This window comes from Pseudorca crassidens, chromosome 8 (assembly GCF_039906515.1).
Source record: "Pseudorca crassidens isolate mPseCra1 chromosome 8, mPseCra1.hap1, whole genome shotgun sequence".
NCBI lineage: Eukaryota > Metazoa > Chordata > Mammalia > Artiodactyla > Delphinidae > Pseudorca > Pseudorca crassidens.
In genome coordinates, this window is record NC_090303.1 from 90,806,683 (window position 1) to 90,824,781 (window position 18,099).

Consider the following 18,099-nt stretch of genomic DNA (forward strand, 5'->3'; position numbering starts at 1 on the left):
AGTGTCCCAGAGAAATAAATAATCCGTGAATAGTTCAGCACGATTATATGTTTACAAAGCACAGAAGATTTATTCTAATATTTTCCCACCTGGAAAAACTGGGCTTAAGCATCTTCAGCAATCAAAAAGCAACACCGCGTCCTTCCCAATATGTCATGTCACCTTTACAGCAATCATACTTGCAGGAATGGGACTGGGTGGTGGTAGTAACTGTAAACGTTCTGATGTAGAAATTGCAGATGGAGAGCTTGGCTCTGGGGATGGACGTGGAAAGGAGCAGAAAGGAGCCTGGAGAAAAGGCTGTCATATTTGCTCAGAAGAACCGCCAAATCAGAGAGCAGAAAAGATTTCATTGGAGGAACAACTAATCCTGTCATATTGAAAGAAAATTGTAAATGTTCTCTCCAGAAATTGTTCGCCCATTGCAGCTAATCGAACACACACTCACGAACACACGCACGCTCTCTTGTTATACCAAAGGTGCCCGGGCGCAGAGACCCGCTCCAGCGAGTGCGCGCGTGCACACACACACACACACACACACGGACACGCACACACAAACACGAACGCACACACGCGCCAGCCTGAGGGTTGGCCAGAGCCTTGAAACTGCAGATTCCACTAGGAGATCGCCAGAGGAACCGAACTAATTAGTAATTAGTTGCCCCTACACTAATTACTACTTCCCTTACTTCCCCAAGCACTTTGGTGAAGAAATGAATCCCGCCCAGCTCGCCAGTCCAGCCAGGTCTCTGTTCGGTTTTGCTCTCCAGACTCAGCTTCTTTGTGAAAGCCAGGTTTGAAACTCCTTTTTTGCTTCTCCTTTGGTGTTCTGGTGTGGAGGGCGGGGGCGGTGTCACTTTAACTCCAGTCTACACCGCCAAGGGGTTTCAGACTCGTCAAGCGACTGGGACGGGTGTGGGGTGCGCGACTCTGCTAGCGCGCGCCCGAGCCTCGCAGCTTTGGCCTGAGCCTTCAGGTCCGCTCTCCCCCCGCCTCCTCCGCCCCACCCCTCCGGGTGTCGCGGCACCAGCTAATCTTTTCCTTTTCGCTTGCAAGATCAAGGGAGAAAGCAAGCCGGCGCCTGGCCTCGGACTCTGAGCGCAGCGCAGCTCGCTCCCCGGCCGGTGAGCCCCGAACCCGCGAGGGGCTCCTCCACGATCCCGCCAGCCCGCACCAGGGATATTGCAGCCCGGGGAGGCACCTGGAGCTAATCCGGCGGCAGGTAAGGACAGCACGCTGCTCAGCTCTCTGCTTGCCAGCTCCAGGGACCCTGGCGCCGCGGGGTCCCTCCCAATTGCCAGGAGCGGGCGCGGAGGGGTCAGGTGTTAAGGAATTGGAGAATTCCTCCACAAGTGCAGATCCTCGAAAGGAAACTTTGGCTTCTGGGGCTTGGAGAACTGAGGGCAGTGATGGCGGGTCTGGAAAGAAGGGGCAAGAGAGGCAGAGCGCAGGACAAGGATGCGATTTCGCGGGTCACTGAGTCCGGAGGAAGGTGGCAAAGGTAGCCTGGGGGCCGCGCCGGCCGTGACATCGCTCCCTCTCCCAGCCCGCCATTCCCTCCACTGTCACCCGACTCCCTCCTCCTCCCCGACAGGCCGTCAAGGAAAAGACGGGAGAGCTTCGCCTTCTCCTGCCCCTCACGTTCCTTCCAGCCTGGGGTCTGGCCACGTCTCCTAGGCGTTTGGGGTGGAGGCCCAGCTCCTCTGGCTCCATATGGCCCCCTGTTTCCGCCTTCTGAACTGTCCTTTGGGCGCCCGCGCCAAGTCGCTGGAGAGAGGCTTGGTACTGCGGTCCAAGGAGCGTGGCCAAAGGGCAGGGGAATAAGAATGAGGAGAGGGTCCCAGGACAGAGGAGGAGGCAGCTTTCTGCAACCCCATCCCTTTTCGGCCCGCACACGAGGTCAGCTGTCTGCCTCGACTTGAGGACAGGGTCTCAGCCCGGAGCCCGCGAGGTCCCGGACTGTGCCTGGGCTTCGCCGACAGCCACCTCACAGTGGGCTCTGGGCCACCCCGGCGGGGATCGGGGTCACAAATTGCGAACAGCTGCACCCACAGTGTCCCTCGCAGTCCACACCTGAGGACCCGGGTGATCGCAGATAACTTGTAGCTCTCGGAACCTGCGAGGTGCGGTCCAAGCCCGCGCAGGGGAGATCGAGCAGAAATTCCACCTGTGCGCTCTGCCCCCGCACCCCTGGGGCGCCCCCCGCGGGGCAGGAGGCTGCATGCCTAGGAGAGCTCTTAAGAGGTCAAGATTCAAGATTCCCCGAAATCACTGACTCAGAAAGCAGCACATACCCACTGCCTCAGCCTCCTTCCAGCGCCCCCATCACTTTCTCTACCCTCCTGCCCGTCGCCGTCTTCGAGGCTGCTTTGAGCCACAAAATCGTCCGCAGGAGCGTCTGCCGAGCTCATCAGACCCAAGCCTTGAGACCGATGTTGCCTGTATGGAAATATCTCTGGGGAGTCACTCGGGACGGAGAGGCGGGAGGAGAGCAGAGAAATGGAGGTAAACCCTTAAGGCAAGCAGAGCTGTCCTCTGACATCTCACCCGAGCTGCCCGACCGTGTCCTTAGTTCACGGCCACAGCATGTCTGTGACGGAGGGCCAAGGGCTCCAAGTCGGCCAGCCAGGCGCGGCGAGCCCATCCAGAGCACGGTGCCTCCAGGTCCTCAAGCTCCGGAATCCTTTGCATTGACTTTCTAGTTCCCTTTCATCTTTTCTTTTTTTGGTTTGTTTTGCTTTTCGTGCTCTTTTTCTTAGCGCTGGGTGGCAGTGGGTTCGTGTAGTTTGCCTGTCCCCTAGTACACGCAGTCAGTGACACAAACACGCATCTACATGCTGTATGGCACACCCGCCCGCGCTCCGTCACGCAGCCCCCAGCTCGACTGCCCCGAGTGCCGGCAGCAATGGCCACCTCCATAGCACGATCCCGGCCGGTGGCCTTGGTTCTTCCGAGGGCTGGGCCAGAGGCGCGGGGAGCCAGCCCAGACTGCAGAGAGAAACAGTGGGGCAATGGGAAAAGCCTGGGGAAAACTTGAATTTGGGTTGAGGGTGGGGTGGGGAGAGACACTGAGGGAAAAGGCCCAGCGCTCGAGCTCGGCGGAGGCTGCGCAGAGCATTGAGGGACCCGATGCTGCGGCGCCCTAGACCCTCAGCACCCGCCTCGGGCAGAGCCCAGCCTTGGGGGGCAGCCTTTCTCTGGGGAAGTTCAGATGGCCAGGCGCTGGAGTGGACCAGCACCTCACTTCACTGCAGGCCATTCGGGTTTACCAGTCTTGAGAGGGCCCTGAAAGTGAGCAGCTCATAAACTCCAGCTATTCAGCCCGGCCTTGTGCCCCAAAGGCCCCGCATTGTATTTTGTTGGCAGCCTGTATATATATGCATTTTTGGCAATCTGTATAGCAAGGAGATATATAGAGTACATTTTCCTTGATAAGCAAATAATAAGGATGATGACACACTTAAGAAACTGCAATTAGGGGTGTGTGTGTGTGATCTTCAGGGTGATGACAACAAGGTCATAATCATAGAAGTAAACCAGTTGATCACAGTAAGAATATTAGGCTGCAGTTCAGAAAGTGGACTTTTGAGACTCTTGGCAAATGGATGGAAGAATTTTGTGCCAACAGTGTTGCAGCTTTGCAGGATTTGGCAGCTAAGGGTTCAAGAAGTAATAAGTTAATGCCATGTGAACTTTTATTGTTGTTACTGTTATTAGTAATGTGTCCAGTTGTGGCAGTAGGATAAGCAACTTCTGTTGACTCTATATGCTTTACTAGGCTAAACAATTCTGCCAATTAAAACTGAAGAGTAAAACTTGACCCTACAAAGGCATGGAAATTCCAGCCACCTCCGCTTACAGTTTTAAAACTCTGTGAATGAAATGGGGCGGGAGTGGGGTAAAGTCCGTGGACCCAAAACTTAAGGGTGAGCTTCCTGACAGATGCTTGGTCTTCCTACAAAAGAAAGGTGTGTTTGTTTATGTAAGTGTCTGAGAGTGTCTGGGGGTGGGGGGGATGGAGTGAGAAAATAGGTCGATTTGAATATCCCTACCCTAGTTTAAGTTCAAGAGAACCACAGAATTTTAGCTCTCAGGGATGGATGTACAAGAGACTAGCAGTCAAACATTGGTAAAAGTCGCTTTGGAAGGAGTCCCCCCGGTCTGTCAGCATAGGGGGCAGAGATTGCTATCTTCACATTTAAAAACCACATTGCTCCAAACATGATCCTATCCCCTTCTTTGCCCAGATAACCCCCAACATCAGGCACTTGGATGTACATTCAGTGGCAGTTTTACAATTCTAATTTCAGGGTAGCCAGCCCCCAGGGCCCAGGGCACAGGAAGAGGGAGGACAGTGTTAGAGTTTTGAAGAGAACAGCAGACCACAGCCTGCTGGCTCACAGGGAAGGCAGGGAAGGTATGGCACCCACTTTAACGGAGGAGGACAGGCAGGCTGATCAGGAGACACATGGCTCTCTGACCCACAGCAGTGAACAAAGTTAAAGCAAGTGCAAAAGAGGAAGAAGAGGGGGCAATAGAATAAAGGAACTGAAGAGGGAATGGATGAAAAAAATGAGGGCGAGAATCTGTGGGCATGCCATTAACAGCCACTGTAATAACCTCCATCACCGATGTCAGTTTTTGCGGTATGCCTGTGAGAGAATGCCCATGAGTAATTGTCTAAATATGACCACTCAAACTCCACTCTTACTCTTATCTTAATCTTACTTCAGTTTACTCAGTAGGAGTAATGTCAGTCTCCAAGAGACTGACAGAAACATTTTGTCACACAGTTCCCTTGAGGGACCTGGTTTTCTTCATTTAACCTTATATTTGAGTTGGGTTGGCATTTTATGATGCGGACCTGTGTTGTTTTCCTCAGTGGACTTCTCTATATCAAACACTGTCAATATATCCTCCTCATGACTGTTACCACCTGGCTTTCATTCCCTGTCACCTGTCCCCATTTTGTCTACCTTTGGTTCATTGAGCAGATGTTGGGACTGCTTTCCTAAGAAGGTGTCAGAGCAAGTGTACTGACTGCATACCCCAAAGCTCAGCTTGGTCACATGGCAGTAGTGGTGGTGATAGTGTGTACTTTGTGTGGGACAAAGGAAGCAGGTCGTTTTCCTTGGAAATGCATTTTCATAGAGTGTGTTCTAAGTTCCTGAAAGTGTCCTAAGCACCTCACATATGTCATATCATCTATTCTGTCAGGGCTTTATCCCCACTGTTTAAGATAGTGTCTGGCACATCCTAGGAGTTTATTAAATATTTGTTGAATGAGTGAATAGATGAATCAGTTTTCTCATTGCAACAATCCTATGAAGTAGACGTTATTGTCCTCATTTTACAGATCAGGAAACCAGCATTCAGAGGGGTCAGGTAATGGCCCGAGACTACACAGCTAGTAAGTCGTAGCCCCTGGATTCAAACATAAGCGTGTTGGACTCCAGTCTTTGTCTTATACTGTGCTGATGAATAGTTGTAGTGCACATTTTCCTCTCTGTTTGGGGAAATCACAACTGTGGTATTCAGAGTCCAACAATGTTCTCCTCATTCTTTTAGTTCAACTGTGCATATTTTTGTTGTGTCCCCTAAACCCTAAGCAAGAAAGATTCATCACCAACTAGATTCTTAGTTGGCACAAACTGCTTGTTCTGATTAATCAGTGACTGCTCTGCAGAGGGAAACAGGGGCAAGGAAATCGCCTGATGTTTTGGCTGATGCTATTTTCACCTATAGCAACACTGAGATTTTCTTTTGTCTGGTGCTAAAGGATGAAAGAGAGTTTTGATATTATCCAGTTTAACTCATGTTAAGTGTTGAAGTGGATGAAGAGGTTTTCCCATTGTGATGCAGCTAACCAAGGACTGCCTCAGAATACACACATCCCAACTTTCCATCTAGTTGTCTCTCCAAACGAGTTCGTCTCTCTTTGTATTAAGGCTGCTGGTGCTTAAGGTTCTGCGTTTGAATGGCAACTTCTGATTTTAGTTAGAGTTGATCATCCACCTTTGCTTTGAAAGGCATGATGTGACTTTGTGAGCCTGCAGTTAGCAAAGTGTGAGGCACGTTCTGGCTGGTTTGCCTCCTTCTACACTTGGTATATTCTTGTCTTACTTTATTTCATTTCCCTTTTTCTGCACACATGTTCAAGCTCCTTCTTTTATACTGTGACCTAAATATACAATCATCTTACTGGTGCTGTTACCATGGTAATATTTCATGGTAGATAAGGGTACACCCTAAAAAATCAGTCTCTTTCATTAGCAGTGGCATTCCTTCTTTGTGTTTCCCCCTCTCCCAAATCCAGGCATTCACTGAATGGCACCCTCTGGTGTTTGGTAACAGGAAGCACACTACTGTGGAGAGGGCAAGAACATCATTTTTTTAAACTTTCAATTTCAATGATAATTTGAGATAGACAAAAGCAAGAAAGACTCTGAATTAGTATGTTTTTAAGAAAAGAGATTAGTAGGAAACAGTCATTGCCTGTGCATATTAAGTGCTGTTTGCTGTGTAGAATTCTAGAAAATTATGGGAAATGGGGGATATTTATACCCTTCTGTGTTTAACATTATTGTGAAAATATTTCTGTGGGAAACAAAGAGGTTTGTTGTGGGAGACATTGAGATATCTCTGGAAGAAGAAGCTAATGGAATGTTTTCTATGTTTAAGTCTTTAAATTTCAAAATGGAAGGGTTCTATCTTTAGAATGGGAACATTGGGTTTTTTTTTTTAACTTTTTGTTTTATATTGCAGTATAGCCAATTAACAATGTAGTGATAGTTTCAGGTGCACAGCAAAGCAACTCAGCCATACATATACATGTATCCATTCTCCACATTTGTTCTTGCTGGATAAGATATATAATAGTGATAATGATGAAGATAATAATAATTTGTATGTATAATTTGTTGTTTTGTTATGTGAGAAACTTAGAAGTTTTGCTCTATATTATTGTGTGAATACCAATCTGCATATTATTATTACTCACAAATTAGAAGTGAGGTCGATATGCTCTAAACATGTCTTCTTTCTTCCTCACTCCAGTTCTACTGTCACCATCTAATGGTGTCATCAAGTCAAACCTATCTCTGAGACTTGTCTGGAATTCATCCCCTCCTCTCCATCCACACATCTTTTTTAGATCTTTAGCATCTCTCACTTGAACTACCACCAGAGCCTTGTGTTTATACGGTCTCCCACCTCCAGTCTTTCCCTAGTACAATCTATGCCTCACACTGCCAGAATAACCTTTCTAAAATGCAAATCTGAACATGTTATTCTCCTTTTAAAAATTCTTCATTGTTTCTCAGCTGTCTAGGATAGATTCTAAAGTCAAACCCACGTGAGATCTTCCATAACTGATCAAAGCCTTTATGCCAAGCCCTGTATGTTAGCCATTTCTCCATTCCCCCTACACAAGGAGATAACACATATAAACAGCTTAGCACAATGGCTGTCCCAGAGTAAATGCAGAATAAATATTGGTCAGTATGCTTTTTCCTCTTTATTCTTCTCCTCTTCTTCTTCTTCCTTCTCTTCATCTAATTTATTATTAGTATAATACTAATAAGCAATGATAAATATCACACTTATACTAGTCATCCCCCAAACAAATAATAATCGGTAAGGAAAGCTATGGTGTGGCAGATATTTTGCTAAATATTTAACATCCTATAATCTCATTTAATTTCCCACAGTCGGGTACATTGCACACAGTCTGTGTATTCATTATGTGTTTGTTACGTTGATATGTATAGGCAGTATAATAATAATGACATTTGGGGCATTTAATAGTCCCAGCCAAGTTCCTTGGAAGGTGAAAACTAGGGTTTTTCACTTTAAAGAGCTCTCTGGGATTGGCAGAATTGTTTTCTTGGATATTAAGATGAACTATTTACAAAAAGGTCAACCCGTAAGACTGCTGGGCAAGTCGAACGATTTTTACCTGGTGCTGGTAATGGGGCACCAGCTGGGACTTGTTAGGGATGCTGATGATATCTAAGATGAGGACAGAGGCCATATTCGTATAAATGACAGCAATACACATTTCAAATGTGTTAGAAGCAGAGCTTTATTAATATGGAGCTTTATTTTTCCCCAATGTTTTGTATAGATAATAGGTAACCCTAAAAATATGCATGGTTCCCCATTCCATTTTATTGTATCAAGGAAGTTATAGGCATCTCCATAGGTCAAATACTAAAGTCAAATTTTCAGACCATGGCTAATGTGCAACAAAAACAAAACTAAAGATCAGTGTTTTTAAGATCAGTGAAAATAAACAGCAAATCATGTGGTAGCAGGGCAGTATTTTGACGTTATCTGTGTTTACTGGGTTCAGTAAAGCAGAAGTTCTTTTTTCTGAAGCTGAGGACCCTATACACCCTTGAATGTTGATCTCATGGTTAGGACTGGATCTACGTTTTCAGCAGTCAGCGTTCATAGTCATCAGGTATAGTGTTTTAAATTACCAGATTCTGAATTATTTGAATCACTATTTAAAAGTATTCTAAGAAGTCTTTTAAAAGAGGTTTATTCACAGGTTGAGGCCTTGAAATGCTCTCTTCTTGCAAAGATTTTGAGTCAGCGGGTTTGGGCTCAGACACAGGAATCCGGATGTTCAGCACTTCATGTGATACTGAGGTGGATAATCACAGGACCACATTCTAAATAATACCAGATTGAAGAATTGGCATCTAAAGGGCATTGGAGAGGAGTGAAGATTAGATGTTTGACCCATGTTGCTGCCAGTATCATCAAACGAGTTTTCCACCTTGTGTGGGCCATCGAGACTGAGGGCTTAGTTGTGGCCAGAGACTATCTGATTTTTCAGTTACATTTCATGAGTAACAATTCAGGAGAACATCCATAGATAAATATACTTCTCTTCCATGTCATGTGACACTGATACCTATTTGTTTAGATGGGGTACAGTCCCATATGCATACCTTATGTCCTTAGAGTTAAATCAGTCCTGGCTATTTAAGAAATAAGCCCTTGGGCTTCCCTGGTGGCGCAGTGGTTGGGAGTCCGCCTGCCGATGCAGGGGACGCGGGTTCGTGCCCCGGTCCGGGAGGATCCCACATGCCGTGGAGCGGCTGGGCCCGTGAGCCATGGCCGCTGAGCCTGCGCGTCCGGAGCCTGTGCTCCGCAACGCGAGAGGCCACAACAGTGAGAGGCCCACGTACTGCAAAAAAAAAAAAAGAAATAAGCCCTTGATTTCTTTTCTATGCCTTGTTTCATTTTCCCTGTCCATAATTCCTCTTTCTCTCTGATACCTTCTTGGGAAGATACCTTCATGGTTCCAAAGCTCCTCTGTGTACTCTCCTATCTGGTGTTCTGTCTAGGTTTTCATTACTAATCTAGCTGGACCAAGCACCTGGCCCTCTTCCTCTTCCTCTTCCTCTCTCCCAGCTCTAGTGGAGGAGTTCTAGTGGAGGAGAGTGGGGGAATTGTCATAAATGTTAATGAGGATACATTTCACTGTTACTATTGCAAAATGTTGGTTCGCTGTGATGATCCCCAGTAACAGGCTGATATAATACCTCCTCTAGGAAGAGGAAAGATGATGATTTTTCCTGATGTTATTGCTTGCCCTTGGTCACGAAAATGTCTTCCACTTTAGTAAAACAAAGAAGCTTTCCCTTACCTCACCAACTATGCCAAGCCAGTAAACAAGATGAAATAATATAGGAAGACAAGCCTATTATTTCTTGATTATTTAATTAACTACTAAGGAGCTCTTAAAAGGAGTGAAATGGGGAGCTAAAGAATTACCTAAAGGCTAATTTTTCCTACTCTTTATAAAAGCTAAGCATAGAATAACTTGATTGGTAAGGGAAGAACATAAATTTCCTACAATTTCATGTTGTTGAACATGATAAAGATTTTCTAACACTCTGTGCCCCCCCTCTGCCCTGCTACCATATAACCAGCATGAAAATAGGAAATGATAGGAAAACTCTACTTAACTGTGTTCTTTGGAGAGCATCAGGACATTTGGTTTCATTTTAGGGAGAAGATAAAGAGCAGCCCCAAGGCCACAGTGTTTCCCAGATCTGCCTGCTGTTTTCTTGCTTCATCGTCGAAATTACTTTGCTATCAGGTTTTATCAGTGGTGTGGGCAGTTGTGTCTTCACATGTAAGCCTAAATATTACAGACTTATTTTCTCCCTTTATACTGTGTGCTGGGAGTACTGAAGTCAGGGAGAGCCGTGGATGATGTAGGTTTAACTTATGTTGTCTCTAGCTGATGGGTGTCATTCAAGGAGTCACAGTTTTGCGTTTGTTTTGAAGTGAGCATGACAGGATATTTTTCATGACTGAAGGTTTCCATGTTAGGGAAAATTTCAGAATTTTGGATGAGATACTCTTCTTTGACAATACCAATGACAATTAAAAACAATGAAATCACAGCCATTCTTTCTTGCGTGTCTACCAAATTTTAGGCCCTGTGCCGTTTCTTTACATATACTATTCCTATACCTCACGCCAATCCGATGTGGTAGATGGTTGTTTTTTCTTTCTAAGTGCAGAAGTTGTTGCCTGTGGACACTAAATAGCTTGTTTAGGTCTAAGAGTGAGTTCATTGCTTTGGGCATCAGTCTCACATCTAAAGTCAAAGATAAATTTTAAAATTTTGTTTTTTGGGGGTTTTCTGTTTTGTTTTACTACCATAAGCAGTTTCTTCAAAAGAATATCCCATTATGTTATTTGGCATCTAATTTTGATAAAGCCAAGGAAAAAGAGAGAGGGAAGAAAAAGAAATAGAGGCATATCACACTTTGAGTTCAGAAAATGGAATCATGAAAACAGAGTTTATATTGGAGGAATCAGTCTCAGGTAGATTTAGGTAGAGTCTGTCTTGGCCACTCACCTCCTGGCCTAGTCTGATAATAGGCTTCAAGTTTGAAGGTGCTTTTTCCTTCATAGTCCCCTGGGAGCTCTTTCTAGGCACAGAGGGGAAAAGAGTCTCAATAAGGCTTCCAGCTATGGAATTGCTAAGGCATAAATTATGATTTCATGAGTATAAAATGTATATATGTTGGAACATTTTTGTTGAATATGAAAGCACTGTGTGTTGTTAAAATATTATTTGATCTTCTTCTATTTCCTGTTGTGCTATCTATTCCCTTCCTCTACAAAACAATTGCTAGGACTTAACATTAACCTCTGCATTGAGGACATAAAACAAAAGGCCAAAGGAGCTAGTTATTCTGAGGGATGAACCATCAGTGGATTCATTCTGTTCCTGTTTACGTGTCCACTGTCAATTCTAACTATTTGTTTGTATGTCCCAAGTCTCCGAGAATCATTAGTGTCTATTGGTAAATGATAGTACAAGCTAATTTTTTACAATTAATTGAAATTTCACACTCTTACATTTCAATATCAGTCAATATTTTTACATACTGACACTTTTAATCAAGGATTATCTTTCACAAGGGAGCAACAACCGGGCCCTAATTAATTAAAGTGATAATTATTCTTCTCCCTCACAGTTACATAACACATTCTTCAAGAAATTCACATCCTTAGCGTTCCTCTTTAAACTTCTCCTATTTAAAAGGAGATTCCTTGGCTTCTGTCTCTGTAAGAATTTACTAAAAATTTACATTACTTTTATTTTCAAGGAGTGATATAGAAAAGAGGTCATATTTATTCTCCAGCAAGTTTCCATATTCAAACAAAATAAAATGACATCTTTCTATCACTTAAGTGTTCAGATTGAATCCCAGGAGTCATTTTCCTGGAAGAAACAGGTTGGCAAACGTCTCCCCTTTGATGTTCACTAGCTTATTTTAGCTTCTTTATCGCAATGCGAGTTCCCATGATCCGTTCCTCTTGGATCTTTCTTCGGTTTCTCAGTCCTCAGCTACATAATTGCTCCTGCCTCTCTGCAGCTTTTTCAGTGCACAAGGTTTGTTATGTTTTTCCCTCTGATTTAGTCCCATTATTTTAGTAGATATGGAATCTAGAGTGCAGGCTATAATTGGCAGCCCTGGTCTCTTCTCCTTTAATAGGTACTGCTCCAATTCCTATATTTTGGCACCTCTTGGCGTGAGATGCACTTTTAGAAAAAATTGGTGGTGACTGTAGATCCGTCAGCTGATTTCCCTAATACTTAGGAATTGCAGATCATTGAAATCACTGTGCCGTATACCGGTCAGATTTTCTAAAGGTTATTATCCCTGTTTGCTTCATTTAATTAAATTAGTGTGACTTATTCATTCCACTTGCAGCAAATATTTGACTACTTTTAAAAATTATTTTTTTCTCCCCAATTCCCATGTGCTCTTATTTTAATTTTTCAGTATAATTGAATATGAAATGATATCAATAGATCAGTTATCTAAAATTCAGACTGATTTTTTATTACTCTGTATAATTATTGAAAGATTACTTGCTGCTCTAGGTTTTTTTGTTTGTTTGTTTTTTGGTTTTGTTTTTTTAAGAACAGTTTTAGGTTCACAGCAAAACTGAGTAGAAAGTACGGTGAATTCCCATATACCCCCTGCCCCCATACACTGACAGTTTCCCTCACAATCAACATCAGGCACTAGAGAGGTACATTTGTTATAATGAATGCACTGACATTGACACATCATAGTTACCTGAAGTTCCTAGTTTACAGTAGGGTTCCCTCTTGCTATTGTATGTTCTGAGGGTTTTGACAAATGTATAGTAACATGTATCTACCATAATAGTGTCATAAGGAGTAGTTTCATTGCCCTAAAAAATCCTCTCTGTTCCCCCTATTTATACCTCTCTCCCTCCTAATCTTTGGCAACCACTGATCCTTTTACTGTCTCCATAGTTTTGCCTTTTCCAGAATGTCATTTAGTTGGAGTCATACAGTGTGTAACATCTTCAGATTGGCTTCTTTAACTTAGTAGTATGCATTTAAGTTTCCTTCATGTCTTTTCTTACCTTGATGGCTCATTTCTTTTTAGGGCTGAATAACATTCCATTGCATTAGCTTTGCTTTGGTATTTTCATTAAATCAGTAAATGTTTTCTCTTGTTCCTTGAAGATAAATTTTAGCTATGCATTAGAGAAAAAAAATTTTTTTCATTTCATTATATATATTATATTATTTTACTCTTGTATTGGATTTTTCCTAATCTTACATTTCCATGTTTTAAAATTCTTGGATTTTTCAATAATTGCCACAGAACTCATGCTCTGAATATCTTAATTCTATCTTCTTCTTCTTCCTTTAACCCATCCAATCCCTATTTCAGAACTTAGGGAAAAAAGAGCATCATTACTTGCCATCTTGTGGTTTTTATTTAACTATTTTTATTTCCCACTGTTATATTTTTCACAAGGTTTTTTTTTGTAATTCAGGCAACAAAAATCTTTCACCTCTCTGTTGAAAGACTTAAATGGTTTGTTTATCCAGTGTGGGCAACTCTTCGGCTCCTTTGAGTCTGTAAATATGAGAAGAGGGAAGAAAGGACATCACAGAGCTGTTTCTTTTCCATTTCTCTTTCCCAGTTGATCTTCTAAGCCTCAGCAGTCTCGCTCATGAAGAAGCTAAGAAAAAAACCTGAGAACTTACCCAAGATACTTTTACTGACCCTTAATGGAGCATAAACTTGATTTGTTTTACCAGTAGCAGTCAGCGCATTCTTAATTTATTTGAAAAGTAAGACAAGTCCTAAGAGGCCTTTTAAATTTGACTTTTAATATCTTTGCTTGGGAACGCTCTTTGACTTGAACATGTACCTTCTATTCAACTCCTTTACACAATGAATGAAGTTGTCATTGATATTCTCTGGTTTCATTAGAAGAGACAGCCTCCATAAAGGCAGGATATGTATTTTGTTGTTTTTAAAGTTCTTCTTCTCATGACTGAATCTTATGACTGGCTCTATGCTTGGCACATAGCAGAACTTAATCAATATTTTTATTGTTTTTTGCGGTACACGGGCCTCTCACTTTTGTGGCCTCTGCCGTTGCGGAGCACAGGCTCCGCACGCGTAGGCTCAGCGGCCATGGCTCACGGGCCCAGCCGCTCTGCAGCATGTGGGATCTTCCCAGACCGGGGCACGAACCCGTGGCCCCTGCATCGGCAGGAGGACTCTCAACCACTGCGCCACCAGGGAAGCCCAATCAATATTTTCAATGATGATTTTATGCCATTAGTCTACTAAACATCCAAAATTTCTTACTACCCTAATCTGCTGCTTCTGTTCATTTAATAACAGCAAGTCATCATTTTCCAAAATAAAGAAACTCTCTTTCCAGGTAAAATTTTCCTTTCAAAATAAATCTTCTCTTATGACAAATTTTCCCACTTTTGAAACCAACACTTCATCTAACCATGAGCAAAATTTTCCATGGACTACCTTTGTAGATATATAGTAGTATTATTACTTTATTTAAGCTGAATCTAATTAATAACTAGCACATGAACTTGTTTTTTTAACAGATTTATTGGAGTATAATTGCTTTACAATGGTGTGTTAGTTTCTGCTGTATAAAAAAGTGAATCAGCTATACATATACCTATATCCCCATATCTCCTCCCTCTTGTGTCTCCCTCCCACCCTCCCTATCCCACCCCTCTAGGTGGTCACAAAGCATTGAGCTGATCTCCCCGTGCTATGTGGCTGCTTCCCACTAGCTATCTATTTTACATTTGGTAGTGTATATAAGTCCATGTCACTCTCTCGCTTCGTCCCAGCTTACCCTTCCCCCTCCCCGTGTCCTCAACTCCATTCTCTACGTCTACATCTTTATTCCTGTCCTGCCCCTAGGTTCTTCAGAACTTTTTTTTTTTTTTTAGATTCCATATATATGTGTTAGCATACGGTATATGTTTTTCTCTTTCTGACTTACCTCACTGTGTATGACAGACTCTAGGTCCATCCACCTCACTACAAATAACTCAGTTTCATTTCTTTCTATGGCTGAGTAATATTCCATTGTATATATGTGCCACATCTTCTTTATCCATTCATCTGTTGATGGACACTTAGGTTGCTTCCATGTCCTAGCTATTGTAAATAGAGCTGCAATGAACATTTTGGTACATGCCTCTTTTTGAATTATGGTTTTCTCAGGGTATATGCCCAGTACTGGGATTGCTGGGTCGTATGGTAGTTCTATTTTTAGTTTTTTGAGGAACCTCCATACTCTTCTCCGTAGTGGTGGTATCAATATATATTCCAACCAACGGTGCAAGAGGGTTCCCTTTTCTCCATACCCTCTCCAGCATTTATTGTTTCTAGATTTTTTGATGAGGCCATTCTGACTGCTGTGAGGTGATACCTCATTGTAGTTTTGATTTCATTTCTCTAATGATTAGTGATGTTGAGCATTCTTTCATGTGTTTGTTGGCAATCTGTATATCTTCTTTGAAGAAATGTCTGTTTAGGTCTTCTGCCCATTTTTGGATTGGGTTGTTTGTTTTTTTGTTATTGAGCTGCATGAGCTGCTTGTAAATTTTGGAGATTAATCCTTTGTCAGTTGCAAATATTATCTCCCATTATGAGGGTTGTCTTTTCATCTTGCTTATAGTTTCCTTTGCTGTGCAAAAGCTTTTAGGTTTCATTAGGTGCCATTTGTTTATTTTTTTTTTATTTCCATTTCTCTAGGAGGTGGGTCAAAAAGGGTCTTGCTGTGATTTATGTCATAGAGTGTTCTGCCTATGTTTTCCTCTAAGGGTTTTATAGTGTCTGCCCTTACATTTAGGTCTTTAATCCATTTTGAGTTTATTTTTGTGTATGGTGTTAGGGAGTGTTCTAATTTCATTCTTTTACATGTAGCTGTCCAGTTTTCCCAGCACCACTTATTGAAAAGGCTGTCTTTCCTCCATTGTATACTCTTGCCTCCTTTATCAAAAATAAGGTGACCATATGTGAGTGGGTTTATCTCTGGGCTTTCAATATCCTGTTCCATTGATCTATATTTCTGTTTCTGTGCCAGTACCATACTGTCTTGATTACTGTAGCTTTGTAGTATAGTCTGAAGTCACGGAACTTGATTCCTCCTGCTCCGTTATTCTTTCTCAAGATAGCTTTGGCTATTTGGGGCCTTTTGTGTTTCCATACATAGTGTGAAATTTTTTGTTTTAGTTCTGTGAAAAATGCCATTGGTAGTTTGATAGGGATTGCATTGAACCTGTAGATTGCTTTAGGCAGTATTGTCATTTTCACAATATTGATTCTTCCAATCCAAGGGCATGGTATATCTCTCCATCTGTTTGTATCATCTTTAATTTCTTTCATCAGTGTCTTATAGTTTTCTGCATACAGGTCTTTTGTCTCCTTAGGTAGGTTTATTCCTAGGTATTTTATTCTTTTGATTGTAATGGTAAATGGGAGTGTTTCCTTAATTTCTCTTTCATATTTTTCATCATTAGTGTATAGGAATCCAAGAGATTTCTGTGCATTAATCTTGTATCCTGAAACTTTACCAAATTCATTGATTAGCTCTAGTAGTTTTCTGGTAGTATCTTTAGGATTCTCTATGTATAGTGTCATGTCATCTGCAGACAGTGACAGCTTTAACTCCTCTTTTCCAATTTGGATTCCTTTTATTTCCTTTTCTTCTCTGACTGCTGTGGCTAAAACTTCCAAGACTATGTTGAATAATAGTGGTGCGAGTGGGCAACCTTGTCTTGTTCCTGATCTTAGTGGAAATGATTTCAGTTTTTCACCATTGAGAATGATGTTGGCTGTGGGTTTGTCATATATGGCCTTTATTATGTTGAGGTAAGTTCCCTCTATGCCTACTTTCTGGAGGATTTTTATCTTAAAAGGTTTTTGCTTTTTTTTGTTGGAAGATTTTTAATCACAATTTCAATTTCAGTGCTTGTGATCGGTCTGTTTATATTTTCTATGTCTTCCTGGTTCAGTCTCAGAAGGTTGTGCTTTCTTAAGAATTTGTCTATTTCTTCCGTGTTGTCCATTTTATTGTCATATCGTTGATTGTAGTAATCTCTCATGATCCTTTGTATTTCTGCGGTGTCAGTTGTTACTCCTCTTTTTTCTCTTCTAATTCTATTGATTTGAGTCTTCTCCCTTCTTTTCTGGATGAGTCTGGCTCATGGTTTATCAATTTTGTTTATCTTCTCAAAGAACCAGCTTTTTGTTTTATTGATCTTTGCTATCATTTCCTTCATTTCTTTTTCACTTATTTCTGATCTGATCTTTATGCCAACTTTGATCTTCTGCCAACTTTGAGTTTTTTATATTCTTCTTTCTCTAATTGCTTTAGGTGTAAGGTTAGGTTGTATATTTTAGATGTTTCTTCTTTCTTGAGGTAAGATTGTATTGCAATAAACTTCCCCCTTAGAACTGTTTTTGCTGCATCCTATAGGTTTTGGGTCGTCATGTTTTCACTGTCACTTGTTTCTAGGTATTTTTTGATCTCCTCTTTGATTTCTTCAGTGATCTCTTGGTTATCAAGTACTGTATTATTTAGCCTCCATGTGTTTGTATTTTTTACAGATTATTTCCTGTAATTGATGTCTGGTCTTATCTCTAGTCTTTTTCTGTAATTGATATCTAGTCCTATATCTACTCTTTTTCTTATCAGAAAAGATACTTGATACAATTTCAATTTTCTTAAATTTACCAAGGCTTCCTTTGTGACCCAAGATATGATCTATCCTGGAGAATGTTCCATTGGCACTTGAGAAGAAAGTGTATTCTGTTCTTTTTGGATGGAATATCAATTAAGTCCATCTTGTTTAATGTATCATTGAAAGCTTGTGTTTCCTTATTTATTTTCATTTTGGATTATCTCTCCATTGGTGAAAGTGGGGTGTTAAAATCCCCTACTATGATTGTGTTACTGTCAATTTCCCCTTTTATAGCTGCTAGCACTTGCCTTATGTATTGAGGTGCTCCTATATTGGGGGCATAAATATTTACAATTGTTATATCTTCTTCTTGGATTGATCCCTTGAACATTATGTAGTGTCCTTCTCTGTCTCCTGTAATAGTCTTTATTTTAAAGTCTATTTTGTCTGATATGAGAATTGCTACTCCAGCTTTCTTTTGACTTCCATTTGCATAGAATATATTTTTCCACCCCCTCACTTTCAGTCTGTATGTGCCCCTAGGTCTG

General features: G+C 42.0%; 1 protein-coding gene across 2 annotated transcripts in view; it reads left to right on the forward strand.

Annotated features, from left to right (window-relative positions):
* The first annotated feature begins 426 nt into the window (after positions 1–426).
* Positions 427–18,099, forward strand: part of CHRM2 (cholinergic receptor muscarinic 2) — a 157,995-nt gene continuing 140,322 nt past the window's right edge. The window contains exons 1-2 of one of the 2 annotated variants that reach the window (XM_067747114.1): positions 427–797; positions 1,060–1,225. Coding sequence is in view for 1 of the 2 variants with exons in the window: in XM_067747113.1 (XP_067603214.1) it covers positions 2,436–2,508 (73 nt within the window). In the remaining variant the exon portion in view is untranslated. Of the gene's footprint in view, positions 798–1,059; positions 1,226–1,953; positions 2,509–18,099 lie in introns of those variants that run through there. The other variant, XM_067747113.1, reaches the window with a different exon arrangement.